At 37.0% G+C, this 15,229-nt stretch overlaps 1 protein-coding gene across 1 annotated transcript in view; it reads right to left on the bottom strand.

Moving 5' to 3' along the window:
- The window catches only part of LOC139970428 (uncharacterized), a 56,106-nt gene that overhangs the window by 247 nt on the left and 40,630 nt on the right, over positions 1-15,229 (bottom strand). The window contains exons 8-22 of the mRNA XM_071976087.1: positions 7,347-7,415; positions 7,074-7,121; positions 6,836-6,880; positions 6,597-6,635; positions 6,448-6,495; positions 6,103-6,156; positions 5,897-5,947; positions 3,361-3,414; positions 3,098-3,151; positions 2,704-2,757; positions 2,376-2,423; positions 2,027-2,077; positions 1,629-1,673; positions 1,243-1,290; positions 600-662 (exon numbers count right to left, since the gene is read on the bottom strand). Of these exons, the coding sequence (XP_071832188.1) occupies positions 600-662; positions 1,243-1,290; positions 1,629-1,673; positions 2,027-2,077; positions 2,376-2,423; positions 2,704-2,757; positions 3,098-3,151; positions 3,361-3,414; positions 5,897-5,947; positions 6,103-6,156; positions 6,448-6,495; positions 6,597-6,635; positions 6,836-6,880; positions 7,074-7,121; positions 7,347-7,415 (771 nt within the window). The remainder of the gene's footprint in view (positions 1-599; positions 663-1,242; positions 1,291-1,628; positions 1,674-2,026; positions 2,078-2,375; positions 2,424-2,703; positions 2,758-3,097; positions 3,152-3,360; positions 3,415-5,896; positions 5,948-6,102; positions 6,157-6,447; positions 6,496-6,596; positions 6,636-6,835; positions 6,881-7,073; positions 7,122-7,346; positions 7,416-15,229) is intronic.

Genomic DNA, 15,229 nt, shown 5'->3' with positions numbered 1-15,229 from the left:
CAATCCTTAAAAGTGCAATAGGCAGAACAAGGTCATGAATGGCTCAGAATATTACTTTTGACTGACGCAAAACGACACTAAACAAAGACTGTCAAAGGAAGAAGTACAGGCTTTTACTGGTTCTTATGAGTGACTCCTACCTTGTAACTGATCAGATATATATATATATATATATGTATATAAATATATATATATACAATATATATATATATATATATACTGTCATATATATTTATATATATATATATATATATATATATATATATATATATATATAAATTAAAATCGTAATGAGTTGGAAAATCAAGAACAGCAAAAGTTTGAAAACGGATAAATTAATGCCAATGGTAATGTTTACAAAAAACGCCCTTCTTTATTTATTTATATATAATACAACAATTAGTCTTCAGTTTTGCACACGGGGTAGATTTCTTTTTATTCCAGTGATGCAATATTTATGCGATTCATCATAAGCAACTTACGTATTACATGGGAACAAAATATAAATTCACGATACGCGGCAATAAATTGATATTTTCTCATTTCAATCATCTTGAAATGAATATATAGGGAAAAAAAGATTATATCACGATGCTTACCATTAGTGTACACGTCGTCTACTTTCCCTGCTGGGTAGGTTTGTTTGATGAAAATATAACCGTCTGTTGGTAAATCAAAGGAGATCCAACGCAATGGTTAAAAAGTAGCTGAAAAAAGGTTAAAGTCGACGCGCCTTCGTTTGCGTGATTTAATCTTTTGTAACATGTTTTAAGGACAAAGAAAATAGTCACTAAGCGGTTTGCACAAGGTGGGGGTGGGGGTGGGGGTGGGTGCGTGGTTGCTCACATCTCTTCGTCTGTCGTGGGAAGAACGTTCAGTATAAGGATATTCAGTCGGGAAAGAATAACACCACCGCTTTGTGCCCAAGACATTCTGAGGCGGGGATCCAGTATAAGTGTGTACGCGGAGTGTACAACCCCTTTTGCAAACACAGAAGTTCAGACAGTTTTTATTATAGTATAAATTAACCTGCGATTGGATCTAATTATAGCCTCCCTCCACAGGCACACACTTTTGAAATCATTTGCACGGTCACTTACGTATAGCCCAAGGAATACCCACCCATGCAATATAGGTAACGTGTGTAAAATAATCTTTTAATAGTCCAATCAATAGTTAAACTTATGTTAGTCTGCTTACTTATTTTAAATTAATGGAATAATTTGAAGTAAATATACAAACCTGATTGTCGTAGGTCTATCTCCTCAGCCTGGTATTCGTAACTTCCATCTTTAAAATAAATATACAATTTGATATATATTGCAAAGGACAATTTTTTACCCAAATATGCGCCAAAAAAAATGATCAAACTGCTAAAATAAAGACGCAAGCGTATACTTCTCATCGATAAATGTAAGAAAATACTTCCAAGTATAATTGTATATAATTTACATGTAATTCATTTATATCGATACTCGATAGCATACTTCGCAGGGAATTTTAATATTTCGTGATGTGTTTGTCAACATTTTTTACAATTACTGTTTCGTGTAACATGGATAATATGTTATGAATGTTTCTAATAGGGCTATACACAAATCGTTCAATTGAGATGAGTAAATTATTACCATTCGTAGTCGTTTCCGACACACTGTGGCTGTAGTAAGTATCATCTATAAACAAGAAAATACAAAATAAATTTGCCTTCAATTGGCCTTTGATGGAGAACAAAGGAAACATCATCGGCTATATATAAGATATGTAAATGGTCAGGACTGGGCCTTTAGAAAATAGGTTCTGACTGCCCCTCCCCTGGAAAGGCATTGCCTTACGCCTCTCCCCTTCCCCTTAGCAAAATGTGTCTAGCTGCGCCCCTGAATACCCATAAAATGAACGACTACAACATCGCTTTGGAAGGCCCTTTTTCTTAACTTTTTAGATGAATCCTTTAATGGGATAAAGATCCCATACAACACCTACAGAAAAGTAACGTTTACATTTATTTGCATAATCGATTCATAGTTACCTGTGCGGGTCAATTGGCTTGATGACGTCACTACAGTGGATGAAACTCCGTCTATATAAGACAAGGATATTGTATTAAAAGGACACTACTTAACAGCAAATGAACAAAGCAACACCAACCACGTATATAATACAGCCAACTGTGATATCCCCTTGATCATGATGGCATATATATCGGTAAAAAGCGCGAAGGTATGATACATTTATTGATATATACTTATAAATATTGAGAGATTCACGATCCTCAGAGTAACTGAATTTTTCAAAATCATTTAAGTATGATACGAATAATTATTGTAATATGTCATTAAATGACTAAATCAACATTATTTATGATAAACGGCACTCACCAGTTGAGATTCGCTGATCCTGATATACTGTAGTTGTGACGTCATCATCTGGAAGTAAATACAAAAGGTTTAGAAGTAATTATTACATTTTGATACCTGCAAGCCTCTGGACAAATCTTTAATACAACATTTTTGTTACCTCAAGTGATTAACATTTTTCTATTTACCGTACCTGATACATAATAATATATAATAATAGAAACAAGACTGTGAAAGGTTAACTTATGTTTCTCAACTTTTGAAGCAAAATACGACTATTACTTTTGTCAATATAAGTATACATAAAGATAGCTTAGAAATGAAGTTAATGGTCTTTACTAAACCATACCTGATACAGTTTCCTCCGAGCCACTCTGAGTTTGAGTCTGATAGGATGTCCCGTCTGAGGATACAATATGTATATCAAGTTCATTTCAAAACTGTAATTTGTAAAACCTCTTTACTGTCATCCGGTTCACGTGTTCTTATTTTTATCCTGCTTTACAGGAAAACTGTTTATAGTACATATGGTGCATATATTTTCGGTCAGTGTAGCAAATTTAATACCAAAATATGGTAACGAAAGAACAAACAGAACAAAGAAATATTAAATAAGTTTAATATACGAGTTTCGAAGAGAAACTTGATTATTTATCTTTTCAAGTCTTTAACTTTATGAAGAGCAGATCTTGCTACGTTAAGATTAATTTCATTCATATTTTATATAAATAAAACTAACTCACCACTAACACTGGTCTGCAAACTGAATTGTTTGTTTATTGTTGTTTGCTTTCCAGCTAAAATAAGAAGGGAACAAAATAATAAATTTGTAAATTATACTGGGTGGGTGGCGTTCCATAAATTATAAAAGCCAACAATGATGAATTGACAAAAGGAAGGTTATATAAGTATTCACGACATTATCAAAGGTGTGGATTTCTTTCTATCGCTGTGCGATCGTATATCAATGCACGTATATCAATAACAGAGGTATATAGCTACTTACCTACTACAGTGTTATCAGTGATGTGGCTTAGCTCTTCCTTGCCAATCCCAAAAACTGTGAACGAGGAGAGTAATTTACAACAAATTATGGATTATTTTATTTTTACAAATGTAACCGTATCGATATTATACTGAAGGAGTGTGCTTTACAGCTTCCCCAATTGTGTTTTGTACAGTAATGAGGAGTAGTTTGGGTGGACTGGTGGAGAGTTTAGGAAATTTGCTAAACACATTCTTATGTCTAATTATGCAGGTGCGTATCCAGGGGGGGGGCGTTGGGGGCGCGCGCCCCCCGGGTAAGAAAAAGAGAAGAGAAAAAAAGAGAAGAAAAAAGGAAAAAAGAGGGGAAAAAAGAGGAGAATGAGAGGAAGGAAGGGAAAAGAAAAAGAAGAAAGAGAGAAAAAGGAGAAAAAGAGGGAGTAAAAGCAAAACGCGAAGACACCGGGAAGAGAAAGAGGAACAGTGACATCATTACAGCGCTGAAGGGTAGCCAGTGACGGATCAATGATTTCGTAAAAGTGTGACTCACCTTACCCCTTACACCGACAACTCCATTTTTTGACGTTTCCATTTTCCTCTCTCACTAATGATCTATATATATATACTATATATGGTCTATCATAACGCGTGTGTAGAATTGTGCTATGAAACCAACTGTGGCTGGTCTCGAACTCGACCGTGTCGTCGGGGAACATGACGCATTTTGGGATGGGGGCGACCGCCCGCCCCCCCCCCCCCATTTCAGCATTTTTTAAATGATATCGCTAAGTAATTTCAAAATAGAAAGTGCTTAGAGGCAACTTACAAGGCCTGGGAAGTGTCATTTCCAGCGATCTGGGAGACATTTTCGGCCAAAATTTGCTTTTACGCTTCGCGCTAACAAATGGTCCTGGGTAGTGCCATTTCAGCGATCGAGGCATTTTCGGCCAAAATTTTCTTGTACGCTTCGCGCCAACCTATGGTGGCGCTACGCTTAGATAATTTGCCTACAGGCTTCGCCCCTCCCTTGGCAAATTCCTCGCTACGCGCCTGTTCGAATTTGTAACGCAAACAGCAGATATCACATCATATCAGTGAGCATGAAAATGGCGTTCCAGGATGAAAAGCCTCAAAACTGTCCGACTTGCCTGAAAAAATAACCAAAAATTTTCGCGCAAAGCGCGCGTTCAACGTGTTCATGTCAATATCATATAGCAAGCATCGGTTATTACATCGCTTGCCATCATGTACCGTACGGTCCGTTCAAATTGCGCAGTATACCGCGGGATGCTAATGTAAACAACGACATGTCTCATGTAGATGTATAAAAAGCATGGAGGTCCAATTATGTCAAAACTCTCTTTTGCATTAGTAATGGCGAATTAGGGCCTGCACCCCCGCCGCGCAGTGGCGGAGCGTCCATATGGTCAGGGGGCGGATGCCCCTCCTGACGGACTCAAATGGACTGCTGGCGCCTTTTTCAGCTCTTTACCACTTTTTAATTATTCTAGATTATTGACTTTTTATTGCGCTCTCATCTACTTATTGACATTTGTCACATTTTGTTCGTGTAATTTGGCGATGACACCTTATTCTTCGTTTATCTGCAAATTAGCCAGGCCCGGAAAGGGTCATTTTCTGCGATCTAGGGAGTATCTTTACTCAAAAATTGTCTGTACGCTACGCGCCAACCAGTGGTGGCACTCCGCTTAGATAGTGTCGAAAGCGCCCCTTCAGACCATTCTCGCCACTCCTGACCAATACCCCTAGCTCCGCCACTGCCGCCGCGCCTCCTACGCCTATGTGTGTAGTGTTCGGTTTCGGAAATATCTGCTATTTTTTCATTTCCTTCAACCAAGTTTTATAATAGAAGTTATAACAGGTTTTAATATTTTTACACCAATAAATTAACTGTCTGAATTTTCGACAATTTCTGACCAACATTCTACATCACACTTCCCTCTACTCGTGCAATTTTCACCGGTCTGTTAGGGGTTGAAGGAAGTTTTTTCTATATTGGTTGTCCATAGATGAAATTTTGTACAAGATTATGGGTATGTTTTGAAGTGAGTTTATTCACGAGAAATGTGAATTTTCAAATTCTGAACAAATATGGGGCTTAAAACCTTGAAAAGTGGGGCTGACGGGTATTGTGGGCCGCGACGTAGAATCACCTACAAAAGCAAAGACCCACAGGAGATGCGATCAGGTCGAACATGATGTGTGCCGGGTTGACAATCTTCAAAAAGGTTATGGATGGAAAAAAAAACTATTAGGAAATACTTGGTTCTCAGGCAAAAAGTGTACATCTGGTTGGTCATTTCAAGCCCGAGAAGTGCCGTTTCCGGTGATCTGGGGGGTTTCAAAATAAGAAATTTTCTTGTACGCTGCGCGCCAACCGATGGTGGCGCTCCGCTTAGATAGTAATTCGCGCCCCCCGGGTTTGAAAATCCTGGATACGCGCCTGTTATGTATTATGATTGTTTCAAATAATACATTAATTAGTAATTGGGTAAAATAATAAATAATAATAAAATAATGAACAGTAGGTTACTCACCAGAGTAATCACACTGTTGAATGTCCTGTGTATGGGTGATAGTTTGTCCGTCTGTAAACAGAGAATATATTACTTAACATCATAATATGACAGACTAATAGGCAATAAAAGGTATTATTAATGTATAAGAATAGTTGATATATAAGATAAAGTGTAATTTGATATTCATGGCTCCTTATTATTATTATATATTTGAAATTACAAACCTTCGGTTTGAGTTGTTATCTTATTCGCCTTCAGTTGGTATAAAGACACCCCATCTGTCAGAGAAAGGAAACAGGAATCCATTAATATCGTTGAAACAATAAACTCACAGAAAAAGTCGCAGTGTCGATGACGTTAAGGATAAATGCTTACTTCTTGTAAGTAAATAATGAGCCGTAATAGCTCCAATAAGTAATCCTTCCCACACCACTGTTGATCCCATTCTTTACCCCCAGATGATACAGTATAAATTGAGCATAAGGTACCCCCACCCCCCCCCTCGCCAAATGAACATCCAAAGAGAAACACCCCGGCAAGAACATGTGATACAATATGATAACACTTACCAGTCCAATAATACATGTATTTGGTAGCTGTCTTGTTACCGGTTGGATCTGAAAGAAATATGAAAAAGCAGTTTGAAGTAATAATTAATTTTTTTTTTCAAATCAATCAAAACTCTGCTAAGTGTTAACAAACAATCTATATTTTTCACCTGTTAGAGTTTCCTCGGTGTTTTGCATCTGATCAGGGCCTGAAAGAGATTCAAATAATGTTATATTTTTAAACAGCCAAGAAGACTTTCAATGCATAAATCTCAGGTTTATTATCCCTTGAGTCGAAATTATTGAAGAAGTGAAAGATTAATATTAATATTTTTTTTTTCAAATCAGTTTAGTATTAACTTGTCTTTTCTTGCGCACAATACTTAATCCAATTTCATTCAATACTCACCAGTTGAACTTTTGAAGGTGTACTGGTAGTAAGTCAGGGTGTAACCTGAAAAGCGAAAATGTGACTTTTCTCGTCAAAATGTTTTATTTACTGATAAATATTTAATACGGTACTGCAGAGACTTCCCCCAATTGACCGCCCCCTTACATACAGTCTTGAAAAAGAAGATACACCTAAATGCTTTAATATATTGTAACCATATTTTATAGCCTACCGACTACAGAGAGTGTTACTTTACCTTCACATCTCGTTGTTGTGGTCTGTTGAGTGTGTTGGCCCTGAATATCTGTAGCGTGAATAAAATTGACTAAACTTTTAAAAATACAGTTAATAAACACTTGTTTGACAACTATAGTTTGTTTTCTTTCCCTTTTTGTTTACTTATTGGCGATAAACTATAAACCAAATTATTTTACTGAAGTGCCATGCATCTCACTAAAAGTATATCGTTTATTATATAACAAATTCAGGAAAATGATGAAATACTGAATGGAAATAAAATATATCTTACCAGACCAGGTAGAGGTAGTATCATCTTGTTGATGCATCACGAAGGCAGCAGGGGTCGTGTACTGCTCGACTACAAAAAAAAATTACAAGAAATATTTTGATGCTTATTTTAGAGCTTAATGAAGATAAAAAATGCCGGTAATAATCTGTAATGGGGGTAAGGGGGTAAGGCCGCTACTCCGCTTACATCAGTAGAAACTTTTTCTTCTGGATATGTCACAGAATAAGAGTCGTTTTCTAGGGTTATACTTTAAATTCCATTTAAATGGAATTATATGTGATAAGAACAGTTGGGACACCATTCAATTCTTTTGTAGAGTTTGATGTAATACGAGGGAACTAGACATGGTAATCATACGGAAAACTGAAGCTGCCATAAATAGTCAGCTTGTCAGTCACCGAGTAAAGACTAACATTTGTTCACCTTCTACACATCTCTGGAAATCACATTAAGTTGATGATTTTAGTTTGTTATATCTACTAAGACCACTACACACTTAATACATGCAAGTAATTTTAGTCACAGTGAAAGTGCTTTAACATTTCGTCGGAAGGGAAGTGGAGAGGGGAAAGGGAGTGACGGAAAGAGAAGAGCATATCAGTGAAATGTGTGGAGCGGAGGTAAGGAAAGGTAAGAAAGAGCGTTGGATGAGGGGGTTGGGAGTATAGAGTATGTATGCATCTAATACAAAGACAAAGTAGTTAATTAGAATTCTATCAAATTTAGTAAAAACAATACCACATTCAATGACATCTTGCTTTAAAACAATCAAACTCACTTCGAGGTAAAGAAATGATCCCAAAGTCACAGGAATTTGGAATAAAATAGATTCTCTCAGGATCTGAAAGAATAAAGATTAAAATCAGTTTAACTGGTCGAACACGGATAGCATGTTTCATGACTAATCTGGTCTGTCTTACACTTGATTATACTGATATATGTAAGCGTAACTTACCGTTCTTGTAATCGAGAGGAATACTTGAAGAAAGTCTGTGAAGGAGACACTCTGTGGACCAAAAATAATAATAATAATAACTAAACTTAATATAGAGTCAAAGAAAACTAGAACTATCGTACATTCTTTGAAATAGTCTAACCGCCTGTTCGTGTTCAATTAGTTAAATAATGATCATATGTGTATTTATTTCAATACAAGATCTCAAGTTTATAACTCACCTTCAAGGATTGCCAGCCCAAAGTCAGGGTAGAGTTTTAGCTGGTCTTGAAGCGTGAGATCAAGATAGCCTAAGTGTAGAAAAAGAAAATGTTAATAATAACATGGTTTATACTAAATTTTGACTTTAAAAAGTATATATGTTTTCTTGGTTTTTAACGAACGTATAAAGTTTGGATATTCAGTATCCATCAAGATAGTCTCTAATTAGGAACAGAGAAGGTAATTAATAATAGTATTGTAACATTAATGTTTAACTTATATAAGTATGACATCTTTTTTATTATTAATGAACGTTTGAAGTATGAATATTGATGAAGTATTAAAGGAATGAAACGTTGATAAGCTTACTGTTATGAAGATCTTCACGCATGCGCAGGGTTTGCTCTACAACAAAACAGAGAATGTATGATAGCGACAGTATCTGAGAAATAATGTAAATAGCCATTTTAATGATTCAAAAAACGCACACACAAACACATACAAGAGATCAATTAAGGAAAGCGTTAACCTAACCACCAAACAAACCAAATTATGCGACACTGAATGGACGACGAAGGGTTCTTTATAAATGACTATGGTCCGGGTCTTGTTAAATAGAGGGCAGTAGCAATTCACAGCCAATGGTCACAGAAATTTGGGAAACGTGTAATTATTAAGTTCAGTTCAGAAGGGAACTGTTGCAAATTGCAGAATGAACTTAAAAATACCTGATGGAAAGCAAAGGAGCGAAGAAATATTTTCTCCGGTCACGGGAAATTCCCGATTGAAGGGTTTCCGTTGTAGATCTATGTAGAAATTATAAAAAGTATTACAACTACAAAAAGTTTGTTAATAAAAGTCTGTCTGTAAAAACAGTCTGTAAATGAAGCTATCTTTGCTTGGAGACATGAATAAAGATCTTTTATCAATAATTTCTATATATTACGTGGTGGGGAGGGGGGTGGAGAGGGCGGGTTGGTAGTGCTATATGAGTGTACGGTCGTCCTATCGTTTCCTTAATTACCCACCGGGGAAGGAAAAATTATAAAAGGAATCACACCGGGAGAATGTTTAACTATATAACCCGATTTTCAAAGCTCAGTTCCTCTCCTTACCCTCCAAGCCTTGACCTAGTTAAGTACGCTCTTACCACTTCTGCCCAGATCTCATTTCCCCTCTAGTAAACCAACTTTTACTTAAGGCACTTGCCAAGGTATTATTCCTCTATTTAATGGATATATTAATCACGTGATATAAATGCTCCACCAAAATTGGATGACGTAATTTTGTTTGACCTACACCTTACCTTGAAACGGAGGACGATACCCATAACATCCTTCTGGGAGGATGTATTGAGCTGAGGATAAAGGAAAATATATCTGACTAACTATGAAGATGAATTCAGTTTCTTTTAATGACTTGCCTTATACTTTGGTTAATATATGAAATCAGAAACATTTTATGCAGAGATCTGATATAAGTCTTGTTAGGCGTCACTATGGACGGGTGTGTGCTGGGCTAGTTTTTTACTTTGGTTAGCATATAAAGAAGACACACTGTTGACTGAGATCAGCAAGTCATTTTCAATGACATATTGGACTCCTCAAGAGTAAGGATAGCATGGGGTGGGAGATGGACAACTTTAATTGAAAGGGACGAACTGAACATAGGGAACTTTTATGAACGATTTATAAAGCATTAAAATACAAATTATGATCGCTGGACAATCTTCTCTCAGTAATCGGCCTTCCTAATATTGACAATCGATGTTACATTCACCTACTATAAAACACGTAGTTAATGAAATACGTCACGTACACAGTAACGATGGCCTGGCCATCCAGGTCCCAACAGCACCTCACCCTTACCCCACCCCCTACACACCGTACCAAATTATATGTTGATATTGACCTATTAAGTGATGCCATGTTTTATCTGATTGGATTGTTTATGAAGCAAACATAATATTTGACAATCCCGTTATATAGGTATTACGCTTTATTCGGACTTACAGTTACCGTATAAAAATATGGTAACAATAAAATCGTACACAAAGTTAATGTTATTGGCGTACGTAATATCTTGTAGGAATTGTACTCACAATAGAGTTCATCAAATCAAACAAACTTAAACTGATATTTAACATGTGAGATGATGTCTATATTGAACTAATTGTCCTATAAAGTTAGTATCATATCTTAATACGAGAAATTCCAAATAACTCGGGGACATCCCTTTGTATAGCGTTCCACATAAAATGACGACTCAAAATGCAACAAATAAACATATATTTGTTGGTCATAACTTACCTCGCCCATAGGCCAGGAAGTTGGTGAACTTCCTAGCCATGTAAGAGGAAGCATAGTAGCTTGCCAGTGAAAATGTAAAGAACATCTTGAAAAATCGCACAATAGACTTATCTTCAACGAAGAGCAATTGCAATATAAACATTACATTACATATATAGCTTATAATGTTTAGTGTCGTTGTTCATGTCATTTCTGTGTGACGTCACATGTACAGTAACGCTCGCGCAATGATCACTCAGTGCGTTTCAACCACTGATCTACACTAATGTAGATCAGGGGTTTCAACGAGTTACGCTCCAAGATATGTTGTTGCGCTTCGGCCCATAAAACTACAACTACAGAGAACTGTTATAGCGCATCGGTAAGCGAATGCGCGCACGTGTACGCGTAAGTTGGCTCCATCGCTAAGTGTGCATGGACGCACTGCAAGAAATCATACAGTAACAAACGTATGTATCCTCGTGCGTGTACTGACTTCACTGTTTGTGAAAGGTATGAGAGTAATGGATCTAGCGCGTCTTTGACACTATACCGTTGTAGGCTACGCTGAAGGCGACCTATATGTCCTACGCTTTCGCAATGATCATGCAGTGTCCTTCGCGAGTTTTCCATATCCACTATCTGTTCCCGGTTCAAATTCACCACAGGAACCATATTCTTTTGACCTATTCAGAATTGCTTTGTAGAGTTGTTGAGCGGAGTCTTCCGTGGAATTGAATATTTGCGAGTTGTGAAATATATGCATGACACAGCACTGAGATAACAGAGGCGGATAAAGGACGTGATGGGGGCCTTGAGAAGCCAACTTCCTGAAAGAGGATACGGGGGACCCTGCTCACCCTCCCCTCTCCTCCCCTCCCCTACCCTCCACTTCCTCTCTCCCTCTACCTCCCCTAAACAAATATTCGATGTGAAATGATGCATTCTGAGGCATTACTCAAGTCTATAATTAGTTTGGTCAAAGTTTTTTTTTTTTTCAAGCAGAAAATGATCAATAGGTAAATTTATTGCACACCAACTACACTATTGACTTGTAAAACAATTATAATGAAGAACAGGGAATCGGGTAACATTCTTCCGAGATAAAACTAGTTTTATCCAGAGACGTGTACAACGAACAGATAGACCGAAGAGTTGAAGACATCCCCGAAGATCATGTGTAGTATCTGTTCCCTTACGAGGGGAATGGTTATACACAGTCTCGATGCAAGGGGACTGGGGTTGAGGGCAGATCAGACGTTCGGTATTTTGGTTTTCTTGCCCAGGTTCTTTCCTGGGTGACTTTTCTTAAAAAGCATCCCCGGTAATCAATCACGGGAGAATGATCGGCAACTACATTTTGCTGTAACTCGATAACTCACTTAAATAATTAAATAATAAATAAGGCAGAATTTGAGTCTTGATATGTTATAATACAAAGAAAACAGACAACTTTGAGTCCAATAATGTTTCTGTAGCTATTCCATTATTTTTCAAGATATGTATCGTTAAATATACTTAATTTCTTGAATATTCGTTTAGGCTAAATACTTGATGGTGACGTCGGCTCCTCACTGCAGTTGTTATAGTTAATGTTAATCCGTTGTTTTTAGGTCAACCAGAATATGTTCGTTAAACTTCATATACGCAACAGAGCACCCTTGGATGGCATTCGACATCTTTTGTCCTTAACAAATTTGTAATAAATTATAAACATGTCATTTGAGACCATATCATCTTAATTTTTCCCATTGAGTTGTGTAGTGCAACCGACAGAGGAACTAGTCTGATTGGCTGTGTAATTAACTAATTAAATGGTCCAGTCACTTTAACTAGTGAACCTCAACTGTTTAAAGGGTCATTCAAAAGAACAAAAAAAAAAAATAAGTAAATGTGCTATACAACCCTAGCTAGACCGAGAGCAGTGGTTTTTAACGGTCCACGGCATATCAAACTTAATTTTGTTGCTGAAGTTATCAAAACACAATACGGGGTATTTTTTTTTTGTGAATCTCAAACAAAGTTCTTAAGAATCACTCAGTTTCCGAAACTACCTACTATCCGGTATGATAATTTGTTACATTAACACTGTTGCTTATAATGGGACCATATTGAAACTAGTATACTTTGGTTTTCTTGCAAAAGTGATAAAGATTGACTTCTATATATATTAAAATTTTATCTCATGGTCTTGTCGGCTTGTATGTCTCTTGTATTGCAACGAATATAATGCTTGTTTTGGTGTAGGTTGTGTATATCTTTACCAACAAATTTATATCAAACAATGAGCCTAATTAAGTTCCTGCAAACCCCTGTGAACCGCGTGACTGTTTGAATGTGTTGCTTGGCCTACCACAAATAACCTATTACAATAAAATCCATTCCACCTTCAGAGTGACAAGAAAAAAAAACGGCTTTTAAGGAATTCGATGGCGCTAGTTTGAAACAGGGTGTTTTTTTAATATAATTATAACTATATGGCTCTTAAAGGCATCCGTAGACTCTCTTTTAGGAGAATAGCGCCTCATCAGGCCACATATTCAGTGGACGGTGGCTGCAAGCATGCCGGTCGCAGAGATGTCACCACCTCTGGCCAAAGGCAAGGATTCACGCACGCCACCTAGTACGCTTCTGGTCGATTTGACCGACCTTCTGCGCATCCTCCCGGGTTCTTTTGCGACAACAAGGGTGACATGGTGCGGGATCCTAGGCCACAAAAAAGCACCATGCCACAGCCTGAGGTATTATCGCCAGAGGCCTGTCTTGAACCCTAGCCACGATTTACACGACCGACAAGGAATGAGTCTTTCGTCACCCTCTTAACAGCATCGGCCACCACATCAGCTAGTAATTTATATGGTTAAATTAATATATCAAGACTTCAGCGTCGACTACTGAAATAGAAAAAGAAATTTTAAACGTGTATAACCAACCATCGATGGAGTCGAACTCAGTTGATCAGGTTACCAGTCCACTGCGCTACCCACTGAACCATTTGACGAGTTATCTTTGAACGAGCTTAAATTGATATTGTTGGTTGGATACAATCTATTGGTAACAGTGAACGACACTGCCTTCAACGAAATCTCTATTCATCCTGTTTTACTCTCATTTGAACAACGGATCTGAAAATCTTTATTAACAAGAAACTCACGCTCCAATGTTTTTGTTTACATTGCAAGCAGCAAGAATGTCGCTTCCTTTCAAGACTTAAATGTACAATAGGCTTATGCCCCGATATATCGATGACTTCGAAGTAAGCAGTAAAAGAAAAACGGATTTCCTGAAATCTTCTTATTCACAAAAGGTTTCGTAAGATTATGCTCGCAAGAGAGTTCTTACTGTAAGTTGTCTCCCTTTACAACTATATTTTATGCAGACGATCATGAACTTGGATTAAGCCTGAAATTTCAACAAACAATACCTATTCACATTTCAAGACCTTTTTGAATAAGGAATGGACAATACTTATTAAGTCAAACACGTTAACTACATGTGACTAATCTTGTTTAGGTATCTGAATGGCTGGAAATAGCACAGTAATTCGAAACCCGAGACATAACTCATAGGGTTTGAGTTTATGCAAGTAGATTTGGGAAATACGGGGATCGGGAATTCGTCTAGAATACAAGTCTTTGTTTAGTCCGCAAGTGACTAGATGTGTTTATTGATCCTCTGAAACTGCGGTAGTTGCGTGTAAAGCCCACCACCCCCCACCCGAGTGTGTATTTATAGTTTAATACAAAATGTTAGAATCATCTTTATAAATATCAAATTTTGATCTATTATCAGCCAACGTTGCATTTTGAAAGACTGAATGGTAATGAGGAAGGGACGGTGACGAGCACGGGGTTTGGATGTTTTTATAGCTTTTATATGTGCAATACAACACTCTGACATGATCGACTCTATCAGCAGCTAAAATCTCCATAAAGCATAAGTTATAGGAGGCAATACCAACCTTTTCAAGGTCGTAGCTACTCTCCCCTCACCGCCGCCCCTCCTTCTCATTTCATTTGCCGATAAGTTACTGAACCCTGAAAAATTGTATCTCAGATCAGATCTGTTTAACAAAGAAATAAACAAGGGGAATACAATTAAGTTTCCTCCTTCTATTGATTTGAAAAGAGGTATTTGCGTCACCTCTCATAGAGTGTTGGTTTGAAATAATTGACATAATTCATCCAGAACTCTATTAATAAGAATTTATTATTTAATAAGAATTAAATAAGAAATTAATAAGAATTTATTATTTGTCTTTCATCCAGAACTCTGTTTAACAAAATATGTTGTATCATTGAAATAGGCGTGACATGACAAAAATCAGATTTAAGCATGAAAGGTATAAACGTAGCTCGGTATATTGGGTAACCTTATGTACGCAACCATGGTATCGTCTTGTATTAGGATTGATATTGCCATTGGGTAACAAGCAGTTT

Source organism: Apostichopus japonicus, chromosome 8, assembly GCF_037975245.1.
Source record: "Apostichopus japonicus isolate 1M-3 chromosome 8, ASM3797524v1, whole genome shotgun sequence".
In the NCBI taxonomy this organism is placed as follows: domain Eukaryota; kingdom Metazoa; phylum Echinodermata; class Holothuroidea; order Aspidochirotida; family Stichopodidae; genus Apostichopus; species Apostichopus japonicus.
The sequence above is the reverse complement of the archived record's forward strand: the minus strand, read 5'-3'. Positions and strand labels throughout refer to the sequence as shown.